This window comes from Petromyzon marinus, unplaced genomic scaffold, assembly GCF_048934315.1.
Source record: "Petromyzon marinus isolate PM22_M1 ecotype Great Lakes invasive population unplaced genomic scaffold, UKy_Petmar_22M1.pri1.0 PM_Scaffold_477, whole genome shotgun sequence".
NCBI classification, from domain to species: Eukaryota; Metazoa; Chordata; class Hyperoartia; order Petromyzontiformes; family Petromyzontidae; genus Petromyzon; species Petromyzon marinus.
Window position 1 is genome coordinate 16,624 of NW_027423476.1, and position 13,377 is coordinate 30,000.

Here is a 13,377-nt window from a genome sequence, read left to right on the forward strand (position 1 = left end):
ACACACAGCTACACAGCTAGACACACAGCCAGCTACACAGCTACACAGCTAGACAGCTACACAGCTACACAGCTAGACACACAGCCAGCTACACAGCTACACAGCCAGCTACACAGCTACACAGCTAGACACACAGCTAGACACATAGCTAGACACAGCCAGCTACACAGCTACACAGCTAGACACACAGCTAGACACCCACCCACTTACTCACTCACCCACTCACCCACTGACCCACTCACTCACCCACTCACTCACTCACTGACCCACCCACTCACTCACCCACCCACCCACTCACCCACTCACTCACTCACCCCCTCACCCACCCACTCACCTCCTCACCCACCCACTCACCTCCTCACCACCGCGTCCACCTCCTCACTGGCACCATACTCACTACGGTAAGCTCCGCTAACCAGTCGAGTGCTGGGGACGTGCTCCCCAAACACAGCCAGCTACACAGCTACACAGCCAGACAGCTACACAGCTACACAGCTAGACAGCTACACAGCTACACAGCTAGACACACAGCCAGCTACACAGCTACACAGCTAGACACACAGCCAGCTACACAGCTACACAGCTAGACACACAGCCAGCTACACAGCTAGACACACAGCTAGACACACAGCTACACAGCTACACAGCCAGCTACACAGCTACACAGCTAGACACACAGCCAGCTACACAGCTAGACACACAGCTACACAGCCAGCTACACAGCTACACAGCCAGCTAAACAGCTACACAGCTAGACAGCTACACAGCTACACAGCTAGACACCCACTCACTCACTCACCCACTCACCCACTCACCCACTGACCCACTCACTCACTCACCCACTCACTCACTCACTCACCCACTCACACACCCACCCACTCACTCACCCACTCACCCACCCACTCACTCACCCACTCACTCACTCACCCACCCACTCACTCACTCACCCACCCACCCACTCACTCACTCACCCACCCACCCACCCCCTCACCCACCCACTCACCCACTCACCCACTCACTCACCCACTCACCCACTCACTCACCTCCTCACCCACCCACTCACCTCCTCACCACTGCGTCCACCTCCTCACTGGCACCATACTCACTACGGTAAGCTCCGCTAGCCAGCCGAGTGCTGGGGACGTGCTCCCCAAACACGGCCAGCTACACAGCTACACAGCTAGACACACAGCCAGCTACACAGCTAGACAGCTAGACACACATCCAGCTACACAGACACACAGCTAGACACACAGCCAGCTACACAGCTACACAGCTAGACACACAGCTACACAGCTAGACAGCTAGACACACAGCTACACAGCTAGACAGCTAGACACACAGCTACACAGCTACACAGCTAGACAGCTAGACACACAGCTACACAGCTAGACACACAGCCAGCTACACAGCTAGACACACAGCCAGCTACACAGCTACACAGCTAGACACACAGCTACACAGCTAGACACACAGCCAGCTACACAGCTAGACACACAGCCAGCTACACAGCTAGACACACAGCTACACAGCTAGACAGCTAGACAGCTACACAGCTACACAGCTAGACACCCACCCACTCAGTCACTCACCCACTCACCCCCTCACCCACTCACTCACCCCCTCACCCACCCACTCACCTCCTCACCCACCCACTCACCTCCTCACCACTGCGTCCACCTCCTCACTGGCACCATACTCACTACGGTAAGCTCCGCTAACCAGCCGAGTGCTGGGGACATGCTCCCCAAACACGGCCAGCTACACAGCTACACAGCTAGACACACAGCCAGCTACACAGCTACACAGCTAGACACACAGCCAGCTACACAGCTACACGGCTAGACACACAGCTACACAGCTAGACACACAGCCAGCTACACAGCTACACAGCCAGCTACACAGCTACACAGCTAGACACACAGCTAGACACACAGCTACACAGCTAGACACACAGCTACACAGCTACACAGCCAGCTACACAGCTACACAGCTAGACACACAGCCAGCTACACAGCTAGACACACAGCTAGACAGCTACACAGCTAGACAGACACACAGCTACACAGCTAGACACACAGCCAGCTACACAGCTGCACAGCTAGACACCCACTCACTCACTCACCCACTCACCCACTGACCCATTCACTCACTCACTCACCCACTCACCCACCCACTCACTCACTCACTCACCCACTGGCCCACTCACTCACCCACTCACTCGCCCACTCACTCACTCACTCACCCCCTCACCCACCCACTCACTCACTCACTCACCCCCTCACCCACCCACTCACCTCCTCACCCACCCACTCACCTCCTCACCACTGCGTCCACCTCCTCACTGGCACCATACTCACTACGGTAAGCTCCGCTAACCAGCCGAGTGCTGGGGACGTGCTCCCCAAACACGGCCAGCTACACAGCTACACAGCTAGACACAGCTACACAGCTAGACACAGCTACACAGCTACACAGCCAGACAGCTACACAGCTACACAGCTAGACACCCACTCACTCACTCACCCACTCACTCACTCACCCACCCACCCACTCAGTCACTCACTCACCCACTCACTCACCCACCCACTCACTCACTCACCTACCCACTCACTCACTCACCCACTCACTCACTGACCCACTCACTCACCCACTCACTCACCCACTCACTCACCCACCCACCCACCTACTCACCCCCTCACCCACTCACTCACTCACCCACTCACCTCCTCACCCACCCACTCACCTCCTCACCACTGCGTCCACCTCCTCACTGGCACCATACTCACTACGGTAAGCTCCGCTAACCAGCCGAGTGCTGGGGACGTGCTCCCCAAACACGGCCAGCTACACAGCTACACAGCCAGCTACACAGCTACACAGCTAGACAGCTACACAGCTAGACACAGCTACACAGCTACACAGCCAGACAGCTACACAGCTACACAGCTAGACACACAGCCAGCTACACAGCTACACAGCCAGACAGCTACACAGCTACACAGCTAGACACCCACTCACTCACTCACCCACCCACTCACTCACTCACCCACCCACTCACTCACCCACTCACCCACCCACCCACTCACCCACTCACCCACTCACTCACCCACCCACTCACTCACCCACCCACTCACCTCCTCACCCACCCACTCACCTCCTCACCACCGCGTCCACCTCCTCACTGGCACCATACTCACTACGGTAAGCTCCGCTAACCAGCCGAGTGCTGGGGACGTGCTCCCCAAACACGGCCAGCTACACAGCTACACAGCTAGACACAGCTACACAGCTAGACACAGCTACACAGCTACACAGCCAGACAGCTACACAGCTACACAGCTAGACACCCACTCACTCACTCACCCACCCACTCACTCACTCACCCACCCACTCACTCACTCACCCACTCACTCACTCACCCACTCACCCACTGACCCACTCACTCACTCACTGACCCACTCACCCACTGACCCACTCACTCACCCACCCACCTACCCACTCAGTCACTCACCCACTCACTCACTCACCCACCTACTCACCCCCTCACCCACTCACTCACCCACTCACTCACCCACTCACCCACCCACTCACCTCCTCACCACCGCGTCCACCTCCTCACTGGCACCATACTCACTACGGTAAGCTCCGCTAACCAGCCGAGTGCTGGGGACGTGCTCCCCAAACACAGCCAGCTACACAGCTACACAGCCAGACAGCTACACAGCTACACAGCTAGACAGCTACACAGCTACACAGCTAGACACACAGCCAGCTACACAGCTACACAGCTAGACACAGCTACACAGCTAGACACAGCTACACAGCTACACAGCCAGACAGCTACACAGCTACACAGCTAGACACCCACTCACTCACTCACCCACTCACTCACTCACCCACCCACCCACTCAGTCACTCACTCACCCACTCACTCACCCACCCACTCACTCACTCACCTACCCACTCACTCACCCACCCACTCACCTCCTCACCCACCCACTCACCTCCTCACCACTGCGTCCACCTCCTCACTGGCACCATACTCACTACGGTAAGCTCCGCTAACCAGCCGAGTGCTGGGGACGTGCTCCCCAAACACAGCCAGCTACACAGCTACACAGCTAGACACACAGCTAGACAGCCAGCTACACAACCAGCTACACAGCTACACAGCCAGCTACACAGCTAGACACACAGCTACACAGCTAGACACACGGCCAGCTACACAGCTGCACAGCTAGACACCCACTCACTCACTCACCCACTCACCCACTGACCCATTCACTCACTCACCCACTCACCCACCCACTCACTCACTCACTCACCCACTCACTCACTCACCCACCCACCCACTCACTCATCCACTGACCCACTCACCTCCTCACCCACCCACTCACTCACCCACTCACCCACTCACCCACCCACTCACTCACTCACTCACCCACTCACTCACCCACTGACCCACTCACTCACCCACTCACCCCCCCACCCACTCACTCACCCCCTCACCCACCCACTCACCTCCTCACCCACCCACTCACCTCCTCACCACTGCGTCCACCTCCTCACTGGCACCATACTCACTACGGTAAGCTCCGCTAACCAGCCGAGTGCTGGGGACGTGCTCCCCAAACACGGCCAGCTACACAGCTACACAGCTAGACACAGCTACACAGCTACACAGCCAGACAGCTACACAGCTACACAGCTAGACACCCACTCACTCACTCACCCACTCACTCACTCACCCACCCACCCACTCAGTCACTCACTCACCCACTCACTCACCCACCCACTCACTCACTCACCTACCCACTCACTCACTCACCCACTCACTCACTGACCCACTCACTCACCCACTCACTCACCCACTCACTCACCCACCCACCCACCTACTCACCCCCTCACCCACTCACTCACTCACCCACTCACCTCCTCACCCACCCACTCACCTCCTCACCACTGCGTCCACCTCCTCACTGGCACCATACTCACTACGGTAAGCTCCGCTAACCAGCCGAGTGCTGGGGACGTGCTCCCCAAACACGGCCAGCTACACAGCTACACAGCCAGCTACACAGCTACACAGCTAGACAGCTACACAGCTAGACACAGCTACACAGCTACACAGCCAGACAGCTACACAGCTACACAGCTAGACACACAGCCAGCTACACAGCTACACAGCCAGACAGCTACACAGCTACACAGCTAGACACCCACTCACTCACTCACCCACCCACTCACTCACTCACCCACCCACTCACTCACCCACTCACCCACCCACCCACTCACCCACTCACCCACTCACTCACCCACCCACTCACTCACCCACCCACTCACCTCCTCACCCACCCACTCACCTCCTCACCACCGCGTCCACCTCCTCACTGGCACCATACTCACTACGGTAAGCTCCGCTAACCAGCCGAGTGCTGGGGACGTGCTCCCCAAACACGGCCAGCTACACAGCTACACAGCTAGACACAGCTACACAGCTAGACACAGCTACACAGCTACACAGCCAGACAGCTACACAGCTACACAGCTAGACACCCACTCACTCACTCACCCACCCACTCACTCACTCACCCACCCACTCACTCACTCACCCACTCACTCACTCACCCACTCACCCACTGACCCACTCACTCACTCACTGACCCACTCACCCACTGACCCACTCACTCACCCACCCACCTACCCACTCAGTCACTCACCCACTCACTCACTCACCCACCTACTCACCCCCTCACCCACTCACTCACCCACTCACTCACCCACTCACCCACCCACTCACCTCCTCACCACCGCGTCCACCTCCTCACTGGCACCATACTCACTACGGTAAGCTCCGCTAACCAGCCGAGTGCTGGGGACGTGCTCCCCAAACACAGCCAGCTACACAGCTACACAGCCAGACAGCTACACAGCTACACAGCTAGACAGCTACACAGCTACACAGCTAGACACACAGCCAGCTACACAGCTACACAGCTAGACACAGCTACACAGCTAGACACAGCTACACAGCTACACAGCCAGACAGCTACACAGCTACACAGCTAGACACCCACTCACTCACTCACCCACTCACTCACTCACCCACCCACCCACTCAGTCACTCACTCACCCACTCACTCACCCACCCACTCACTCACTCACCTACCCACTCACTCACCCACCCACTCACCTCCTCACCCACCCACTCACCTCCTCACCACTGCGTCCACCTCCTCACTGGCACCATACTCACTACGGTAAGCTCCGCTAACCAGCCGAGTGCTGGGGACGTGCTCCCCAAACACGGCCAGCTACACAGCTACACAGCTAGACACCCACTCACTCACTCACCCACTCACCCACTGACCCATTCACTCACTCACTCAACCACTCACCCACCCACTCACTCACTCACCCACTCACTCACCCATTGACCCACTCACTCACCCACCCACTCACCCACCCACTCACTCACCCACCCACTCACTGACCCCCTCACTCACCCCCTCACCCACTCACTCACCTCCTCACCCACCCACTCACCTCCTCACCCACCCACTCACCCACTCACTCACCTCCTCACCCACCCACTCACCTCCTCACCACTGCGTCCACCTCCTCACTGGCACCATACTCACTACGGTAAGCTCCGCTAACCAGCCGAGTGCTGGGGACGTGCTCCCCAAACACGGCCAGCTACACAGCTAGACAGCTAGACACACAGCTAGCTACACAGCTACACAGCTAGACACACAGCTACACAGCTAGACACACAGCTACACAGCTAGACAGCTAGACACCCACCCACTCAGTCACTCACCCACTCACTCACCCATTGACCCACCCACTCACTCACTCACTCACCCACTCACTCACTCACTCACCCACCCACTCACCCACTCACCCACTGACCCACTCACTCACTCACCCACTCACTCACTCACCCACTCACTCACCCACTCACTCACCCACCCACTCACTCACCCACCCACCCACCCACTCACCCCCTCACCCACCCACTCACCTCCTCACCCACCCACTCACCTCCTCACCACCGCGTCCACCTCCTCACTGGCACCATACTCACTACGGTAAGCTCCGCTAACCAGCCGAGTGCTGGGGACGTGCTCCCCAAACACGGCCAGCTACACAGCTACACAGCTAGACACACAGCCAGCTACACAGCTACACAGCCAGACAGCTACACAGCTACACAGCTAGACACCCACTCACTCACTCACCCACTCACTCACTCACCCACCCACCCACTCAGTCACTCACTCATCCACTGACCCACTCACCTCCTCACCCACCCACTCACTCACCCACTCACCCACTCACTCACCCACCCACTCACTGACCCCCTCACTCACCCCCTCACCCACCCACTCACCTCCTCACCCACTCACTCACCCACCCACTCACCTCCTCACCCCCCCACTCACCTCCTCACCACTGCGTCCACCTCCTCACTGGCACCATACTCACTACGGTAAGCTCCGCTAACCAGCCGAGTGCTGGGGACGTGCTCCCCAAACACGGCCAGCTACACAGCTACACAGCCAGCTACACAGCTACACAGCTAGACAGCTACACAGCTAGACACAGCTACACAGCTACACAGCCAGACAGCTACACAGCTACACAGCTAGACACACAGCCAGCTACACAGCTACACAGCCAGACAGCTACACAGCTACACAGCTAGACACCCACTCACTCACTCACCCACCCACCCACTCACCCACCCACCCACTCACTCACTCACCCACTCACTCACCCACCCACTCACTCACCTCCTCACCCACCCACTCACCTCCTCACCACTGCGTCCACCTCCTCACTGGCACCATACTCACTACGGTAAGCTCCGCTAACCAGTCGAGTGCTGGGGACGTGCTGCCCAAACACGGCCAGCTACACAGCTACACAGCTAGACACACAGCTACACAGCTAGACAGCTAGACACACAGCCAGCTACACAGCTACACAGCTAGACACACAGCTACACAGCTAGACAGCTAGACACCCACCCACTCAGTCACTCACCCACTCACTCACCCACTCACTCACTCACCCACCCACTCACTCACTCACTCACCCACCCACTCACTCACTCACCCCCTCACCCCCTCACTCACCCACTCACCCCCTCACCCACCCACTCACCTCCTCACCCACCCACTCACCTCCTCACCACCGCGTCCACCTCCTCACTGGCACCATACTCACTACGGTAAGCTCCGCTAACCAGCCGAGTGCTGGGGACGTGCTCCCCAAACACGGCCAGCTACACAGCTACACAGCTAGACACACAGCTACACAGCTACACAGCCAGACAGCTACACAGCTACACAGCTAGACACACAGCCAGCTACACAGCTACACAGCCAGACAGCTACACAGCTACACAGCTAGACACCCACTCACTCACTCACCCACTCACTCACTCACCCACTCACCCACTCACCCACTGACCCACTCACTCACTCACCCACTCACCCACCCACTCACTCACTCACTCACCCACTCACTCACTCACCCACCCACCCACTCACTCACCCCCTCACTCACTCACTCACCCCCTCACCCACCCACTCACCTCCTCACCCACCCACTCACCTCCTCACCACTGCGTCCACCTCCTCACTGGCACCATACTCACTACGGTAAGCTCCGCTAACCAGCCGAGTGCTGGGGACGTGCTCCCCAAACACGGCCAGCTACACAGCTAGACAGCTACACAGCTAGACACAGCTACACAGCTAGACACAGCTACACAGCTACACAGCCAGACAGCTACACAGCTACACAGCTAGACACACAGCCAGCTACACAGCTACACAGCCAGACAGCTACACAGCTACACAGCTAGACACCCACTCACTCACTCACCCACTCACCCACTCACTCACTCACCCACCCACCCACTCAGTCACTCACTCATCCACTGACCCACTCACCTCCTCACCCACCCACTCACTCACCCACTCACCCACTCACTCACCCACCCACTCACTGACCCCCTCACTCACCCCCTCACCCACCCACTCACCTCCTCACCCACTCACTCACCCACTCACTCACCCACTCACCCCCTCACTCACCTCCTCACCACTGCGTCCACCTCCTCACTGGCACCATACTCACTACGGTAAGCTCCGCTAACCAGCCGAGTGCTGGGGACGTGCTCCCCAAACACGGCCAGCTACACAGCTACACAGCTAGACACACAGCCAGCTACACAGCCAGCTACACAGCTAGACAGCTAGACACAGCTACACAGCTACACAGCCAGACAGCTACACAGCTACACAGCTAGACACCCACTCACTCACTCACCCACTCACTCACTCACCCACCCACTCACTCACTCACCCCCTCACCCACTCACTCACCCCCTCACTCACCCACTCACCCACTCACCTCCTCACCCACCCACTCACCTCCTCACCACTGCGTCCACCTCCTCACTGGCACCATACTCACTACGGTAAGCTCCGCTAACCAGTCGAGTGCTGGGGACGTGCTGCCCAAACACGGCCAGCTACACAGCTACACAGCTAGACACACAGCTACACAGCTAGACAGCTAGACACACAGCCAGCTACACAGCTACACAGCTAGACACACAGCTACACAGCTAGACAGCTAGACACCCACCCACTCAGTCACTCACCCACTCACTCACCCACTCACTCACTCACCCACCCACTCACTCACTCACTCACCCACCCACTCACTCACTCACCCCCTCACCCCCTCACTCACCCACTCACCCCCTCACCCACCCACTCACCTCCTCACCCACCCACTCACCTCCTCACCACCGCGTCCACCTCCTCACTGGCACCATACTCACTACGGTAAGCTCCGCTAACCAGCCGAGTGCTGGGGACGTGCTCCCCAAACACGGCCAGCTACACAGCTACACAGCTAGACACACAGCTACACAGCTACACAGCCAGACAGCTACACAGCTACACAGCTAGACACACAGCCAGCTACACAGCTACACAGCCAGACAGCTACACAGCTACACAGCTAGACACCCACTCACTCACTCACCCACTCACTCACTCACCCACTCACCCACTCACCCACTGACCCACTCACTCACTCACCCACTCACCCACCCACTCACTCACTCACTCACCCACTCACTCACTCACCCACCCACCCACTCACTCACCCCCTCACTCACTCACTCACCCCCTCACCCACCCACTCACCTCCTCACCCACCCACTCACCTCCTCACCACTGCGTCCACCTCCTCACTGGCACCATACTCACTACGGTAAGCTCCGCTAACCAGCCGAGTGCTGGGGACGTGCTCCCCAAACACGGCCAGCTACACAGCTAGACAGCTACACAGCTAGACACAGCTACACAGCTAGACACAGCTACACAGCTACACAGCCAGACAGCTACACAGCTACACAGCTAGACACACAGCCAGCTACACAGCTACACAGCCAGACAGCTACACAGCTACACAGCTAGACACCCACTCACTCACTCACCCACTCACCCACTCACTCACTCACCCACCCACCCACTCAGTCACTCACTCATCCACTGACCCACTCACCTCCTCACCCACCCACTCACTCACCCACTCACCCACTCACTCACCCACCCACTCACTGACCCCCTCACTCACCCCCTCACCCACCCACTCACCTCCTCACCCACTCACTCACCCACTCACTCACCCACTCACCCCCTCACTCACCTCCTCACCACTGCGTCCACCTCCTCACTGGCACCATACTCACTACGGTAAGCTCCGCTAACCAGCCGAGTGCTGGGGACGTGCTCCCCAAACACGGCCAGCTACACAGCTACACAGCTAGACACACAGCCAGCTACACAGCCAGCTACACAGCTAGACAGCTAGACACAGCTACACAGCTACACAGCCAGACAGCTACACAGCTACACAGCTAGACACCCACTCACTCACTCACCCACTCACTCACTCACCCACCCACTCACTCACTCACCCCCTCACCCACTCACTCACCCCCTCACTCACCCACTCACCCACTCACCTCCTCACCCACCCACTCACCTCCTCACCACTGCGTCCACCTCCTCACTGGCACCATACTCACTACGGTAAGCTCCGCTAACCAGTCGAGTGCTGGGGACGTGCTGCCCAAACACGGCCAGCTACACAGCTACACAGCTAGACACACAGCTACACAGCTAGACAGCTAGACACACAGCCAGCTACACAGCTACACAGCTAGACACACAGCCAGCTACACAGCCAGCTACACAGCTAGACAGCTAGACACAGCTACACAGCTACACAGCCAGACAGCTACACAGCTACACAGCTAGACACCCACTCACTCACTCACCCACTCACTCACTCACCCACCCACTCACTCACTCACCCCCTCACCCACTCACTCACCCCCTCACTCACCCACTCACCCACTCACCTCCTCACCCACCCACTCACCTCCTCACCACTGCGTCCACCTCCTCACTGGCACCATACTCACTACGGTAAGCTCCGCTAACCAGCCGAGTGCTGGGGACGTGCTCCCCAAACACGGCACGCAAAGCATCAGAAATCTCCCCCACAGTGCACCTACAGGCACAGGGAGAGACAAGGGAGAGAGATAAGGGAGAGATAAGGGAGAGATAAGGGAGAGTTAAGGGAGAGACAATGTAGAGTTAAGAGAGATAAGAGAGAGATAGGGGAGAGATAAGAGAGATACGAGAGAGATAAGAGAGAGAGATAAGAGAGAGATAAGAGAGAGAGTTAAGAGAGAGTTAAGAGAGAGCTAAGAGAGAGATAAGAGAGAGACAAGAGAGAGATAAGAGAGAGTTAAGAGAGAGACAAGAGAGAGATAAGAGAGAGATAAGGGAGAGATAAGGGAGAGACAAGGGAGAGATAAGAGAGAGATAAGAGAGAAACAAGAGAGAGATAAGAGAGAGTTAAGGGAAAGATAATGGAGAGACAAGGGAGAGATAAGAGAGAGTTAAGAGAGACACAAGAGAGAGTTAAGAGAGAGATAAGAGAGAGAGAGTTAAGAGAGAGTTAAAAGAGAGAGATAAGAGAGAGACAAGAGAGAGATAAGAGAGAGATAAGAGAGAGAGATAAGAGAGACACAAGAGAGAGTTAAGAGAGAGATAAGAGAGAGTTAAGACAGAGACAAGAGAGAGTTAAGAGAGAGACAAGAGAGAGATAAGAGAGAGTTAAGAGAGACACAAGAGAGAGTTAAGAGAGAGATAAGAGAGAGTTAAGAGAGAGTTAAAAGAGAGAGATAAGAGAGAGACAAGAGAGAGATAAGAGGGAGATAAGAGAGAGACAAGACAGAGACACAAGAGAGAGACAAGAGAGAGTTAAGAGAGAGTTAAGAGAGAGACAAGAGAGAGACAAGAGAGAGTTAAGAGAGAGACAAGAGAGAGATAAGAGAGAGTTAAGAGAGAGTTAAGAGAGAGACAAGAGAGAGACAAGAGAGAGACAAGAGAGAGACAAGAGAGAGACAAGAGAGAGATAAGAGAGAGATAAGAGAGAGATAAGAGATAGATAAGAGAGAGTTAAAAGAGAGATAGAGAGATAAGAGAGAGAGTCAAGAGAGAGACAAGAAAGACATAAGAGAGAGATAAGAGAGAGATAAGAGAGTTAAAAGAGAGAGTTAAGAGAGAGATAAGAGAGAGACAAGAGAGACAAGAGAGAGAGAGACAAGAGAGAGAGTTAAAAGAGAGAGATAAGAGAGATAAGAGAGAGTTAAAAGAGAGAGATAAGAGAGAGATAAGAGAGAGATAAGAGAGAGTTAAGACAGAGACAAGACAGACACAAGAGAGAGAGTTAAGAGAGAGAGATAAGAGAGAGATAAGAGAGAGATAAGAGAGAGAGATAAGAGAGAGATAAGAGAGAGTTAAAAGAGAGAGATAAGAGAGAGATAAGAGAGAGTTAAGAGAGAGACAAGAGAGAGACAAGAAAGACACAAGAGAGAGACAAGAGAGAGTTAAGAGAGAGAGTTAAGAGAGAGTTAAAAGAGAGAGTTAAGAGAGAGAGTTAAGAGAGAGAGAGTTAAGAGAGAGAGAGTTAAGAGAGAGAGATAAGAGAGAGATAAGAGAGAGTTAAGAGAGAGTTAAGAGAGAGATAAGAGAGAGTTAAGACAGAGACAAGACAGACACAAGAGAGAGAGTTAAGAGAGAGAGATAAGAGAGAGATAAGAGAGAGATAAGAGAGAGATAAGAGAGAGTTAAGAGAGAGATAAGAGAGAGATAAGAGAGAGACAAGAAAGACACAAGAGAGAGACAAGAGAGAGTTAAGAGAGAGAGAGATAAGAGAGAGATAAGAGAGAGATAAGAGAGAGATAAGAGAGAGATAAGAGAGACA

At 55.7% G+C, this 13,377-nt stretch overlaps 1 protein-coding gene across 1 annotated transcript in view; it reads right to left on the reverse strand.

Moving 5' to 3' along the window:
- Positions 1-11,446: 11,446 nt before the first annotated feature.
- Positions 11,447-13,377, reverse strand: part of LOC142923384 (methylmalonyl-CoA mutase, mitochondrial-like) — a 16,622-nt gene continuing 14,691 nt past the window's right edge. Inside the window, exon 5 of the mRNA XM_076064471.1 lies at positions 11,447-11,613. Within this exon, the coding sequence (XP_075920586.1) occupies positions 11,478-11,613 (136 nt within the window). The 3' untranslated portion in view covers positions 11,447-11,477. The remainder of the gene's footprint in view (positions 11,614-13,377) is intronic.